Source organism: Nematolebias whitei, chromosome 15 (assembly GCF_014905685.2).
Source record: "Nematolebias whitei isolate Nwh7 chromosome 15, NemWhi1, whole genome shotgun sequence".
Classification (NCBI taxonomy): domain Eukaryota; kingdom Metazoa; phylum Chordata; class Actinopteri; order Cyprinodontiformes; family Rivulidae; genus Nematolebias; species Nematolebias whitei.
The window spans coordinates 20,002,175-20,005,602 of NC_056512.1; the positions used below are offsets into that span (position 1 = coordinate 20,002,175).

The 3,428-nt window shown below is 39.2% G+C and overlaps 1 protein-coding gene across 1 annotated transcript in view; it reads right to left on the reverse strand.

Annotated features, from left to right (window-relative positions):
- The window catches only part of LOC119421506 (phosphoinositide 3-kinase regulatory subunit 5-like), a 14,586-nt gene that overhangs the window by 2,386 nt on the left and 8,772 nt on the right, over positions 1-3,428 (reverse strand). The window contains exons 10-14 of the mRNA XM_037688856.1: positions 2,538-2,652; positions 2,142-2,273; positions 1,968-2,061; positions 1,814-1,890; positions 1,651-1,744 (exon numbers count right to left, since the gene is read on the reverse strand). Coding sequence (XP_037544784.1) covers positions 1,651-1,744; positions 1,814-1,890; positions 1,968-2,061; positions 2,142-2,273; positions 2,538-2,652 — 512 coding nt within the window. The remainder of the gene's footprint in view (positions 1-1,650; positions 1,745-1,813; positions 1,891-1,967; positions 2,062-2,141; positions 2,274-2,537; positions 2,653-3,428) is intronic.

Consider the following 3,428-nt stretch of genomic DNA (forward strand, 5'->3'; position numbering starts at 1 on the left):
ACAGCTCATCAGCTGTTACTCTTTCACCATGCCAACACGTAAAATCAATTTACACACGGATTAAACAGTCATTCATGAAATCCGTACGAGGCCACCAGTTTGTAGTGATACACGTGAGGTACGTGTCACTTGTTGTATGACAAATATATGAATTATATATGCATACAATATTCACGAGTTCTTCATTTTTCTGACTGTAAATGTCGTGCATTGAGTTTAACAGAAATGTAACGAGAGACGTTGTTTATCTTTGACCCATCAAATGAATGGAATCATTTATTTTCAAAATCAAAGTTTAACATCAAACATTTACATTAATTTGGCAAAATATGAAAATAATAACAGACAGTTTCACAGAAAATGAACTTCAAATCACTCGGCGGTGATTTGAGGACTTTGCTTCAGACATTTCTAAAAATATCTGTACTGTTTTATGAGAGAGAGGTGAGTTTAAGAGTAAATTGAGATTTATCTTACAGAGGAATATGTGAGGGAGATTTAATCTGTTTAACCAGAAGTTGCACGCTCCGTCCGATCTCAGCTTCTCACGGTACACTTGGTCAAAATAGAACCATCTACCTGTTGACGATGAATCAGCGTTGGATGTAGTTCCTTTCTGACTCGTTTCAGCGTCTCCGTCGAGAGCTACCAAACCTTCAGAAAGTCGTGCGTTGATTAGCTCAAAACAGAATTATAATCCCCAAAAAACCTCTGGATTCTTCATTGCTCTGAAGCTTTCAGAACCGACTGCATTCTCAATCTTTGAACTCTCACATTCTCCAGAACTCTCAATCTCTTGGAATTCTGGAATTCATAATTCTTCTCATTCTCCCAGACTCTAACATGAACTGAGAAGTTGCCACATTTTATTTGGGTCGACTTCCTGTTCAATTTAGAGCTTTCTGATTCGTGGAAGGACCAGAAAGAGGAGTGGATTTGTGACGTAAGATGTTATCATAAGTCAAGGATTGTTTACAACATACAGAAAAGATTATTGCAGCAACAGCAGACTTCGTGGAGTCTCACACTTTGTAATCTTTTCAAATAGTAAAACATGACATTTTTCTCGGTAAACATTTTAGTTGACCGAAAACCAACCTTTAACATACTTACGACAGCTTGCTCATTTCAGACAGAAAATCAAGAAAGGCATATTCAGGTGATTTCTTCTCTGAATGAGGAACAAAAATCATTACTTACTGTTTATGTAAAGTAAAATTAGTAGTTCTTTTCAACCTGTAAAGCATTGAGTGAACTAACACAATTTGATTATCAAAACATTTGTAAGACAGCAATGATTATAAAGGATTGTCTTTTCTGCTTGATTAATTCAAGAAAGAAAGTTCATCAGATGGTTCAGACTTATTCAGATCAATGAAAATAACAGTCTCTGTCCATCTGGTATATTTGAGGTTATCTGGTTCACTACACACTACTCCAGAACCTTTACCGATCCATCTGTCAATGTCACGCTCCACTCTTCCCTCGTTAATGAACAACCCCCCCAATCTAATTGAGACCATTTAATATAGTTCACATACGTACACAAACATAAGTACAAATTAAAAGTGATGCAAATTCAGAACTTTTTTAAAAAGTCTATGTCTTCAGCTTGTTGCAGCTCATTACGACACTTTTAGCTTTACTGACCGAGCTCCTCGACTCGTCTGCATGTTTTGTGAAGATTAATGGAGGTGCAGACCGTCTCTGTCTGAATCCACTGACTCCTCCCGCTGACAGCCACCTGTGGTCAGGAGAGATGGGGTTAGTTCTGCTGCTCCACAGAGAAACATCTCTTTCTGCAGGTAACTACCTTGTTGTAGGCGACACTCAGCTTTAAAGGCACCGCCTCCCGTTCTTTATCAATCCCAAACCTTTTGCTGGCAGCCCCTTCAGAAATAATCCCACACAGATTAGCCTACTCGTTGATGTATTCAACTGCACGTACTTTGCAGAGCGGGACTAACCCATGGCCTTGACGGCTCTGGTTCCAGCCGTGTGTCCCAGCTCCAAGGTGTGAATGAACACTTCCCTTCTCTTGTCCCCCCCAGCCAGAGTCAGCTGTGAGAAGAAAGGAACAGGATTATAGTCTGAGCACTGATTAAAGTTCACCATGCCCTCCCCATGCGTGACTCTTTGACCTCGGCCTGGTAGAGCTGCACCAGGACGGGCTTGTTGGCGTGTCTGCAGTAATACAGCACCAAGTCGGCCAGCAGGGGAAGACGCTCGGCGCTGCCAGAGCTCGCCGAGGCGTCCTCATCCTTGGAAGGAGCCTGGGAGAAGACAAGACGATGACGAGGGTACGATTTGCACAAAGATGCAGAACCTCTAATCTAAAACTTGTCACCACTCATTAAATGGAAATCTCATTTGATTTATCTCCAAAGAAGCAGAAGGGGGTGGAATAAATCCTCATAGATCCTTGAAACAGAGCAGTGTGAGGAAACAACCACGTTTGATTTGACCTTTTCTTAGCTCCTCTGGAATTATGGTGCATACTGGGAAAAAAAAGCTGAAGCTACAAGTGTGAGATGTACCTCACAGAGCACGTCAGAGGACAAGCTGAGCAGACTGAGGACGTTGCGCTCGTACCACGGGTCCACCAGGCCCAACATGTGAGCTATATCTGTGGTCATGCCCTCCTCCTCACCGCTGATCGGCTCCTGTCACAGATTTAATCAAAGGAAAAATCCTTCAGTAAAATCCAGAAGTAAATGGAAAAATTAATGTCTCTTTCTGTAGAAAAAATATTTAACACAAGGAAATAAAAGCAGTTTATTTGACTAGCTTCTGTTTATATTTAAGGAACAGACTCGTTTCCTCACAGACATCAGAGTATCGGACAAAAATGCTTAATGTCTCTGGATAATGTTTAAATAGATTCTTTGTATATTTAAATAATCTTTGTCCAGACAAGGGGTGTTTATGAGGCCTAAAGACCATTTGCGGTCTTTGGAGTGATTTTGTGCAGACCATGACTGCAATTTAACAATGGTGTAATTTTATGATTATTGTTTTTAGTCATTTTTAGGTTTAACAACAAAACAGATGAAAATAAACTTCTCAAAATGAGCAATATTAAATAAACCTTTGGCTACAATTAATCTCATAGTTTTTTTTTTTCATTTCATGGTACAAAGAACCGCAGATCTTTACTGACTTTTACCAAAAAATAGACTTTTGGAAAATCAGTCATAAAAATTCTCTAAATAAAGTAAATGTTTACAAAGAAAACAATGCAGTTGATTTATTGAGAGGGGAATTAGAGATTTTTAAAGGACTATAAAGTGGATTAATCTATTAAAAGTTCATTATTAGCGTCACATTAGAAATTTGTTTTAGCGATGAACAGCCATATTATTATTTTCAGTACTTCAATCAGCCTTTTGGGCCAAACAAGGTATAAAAAACTGATCGACCTCCTATAT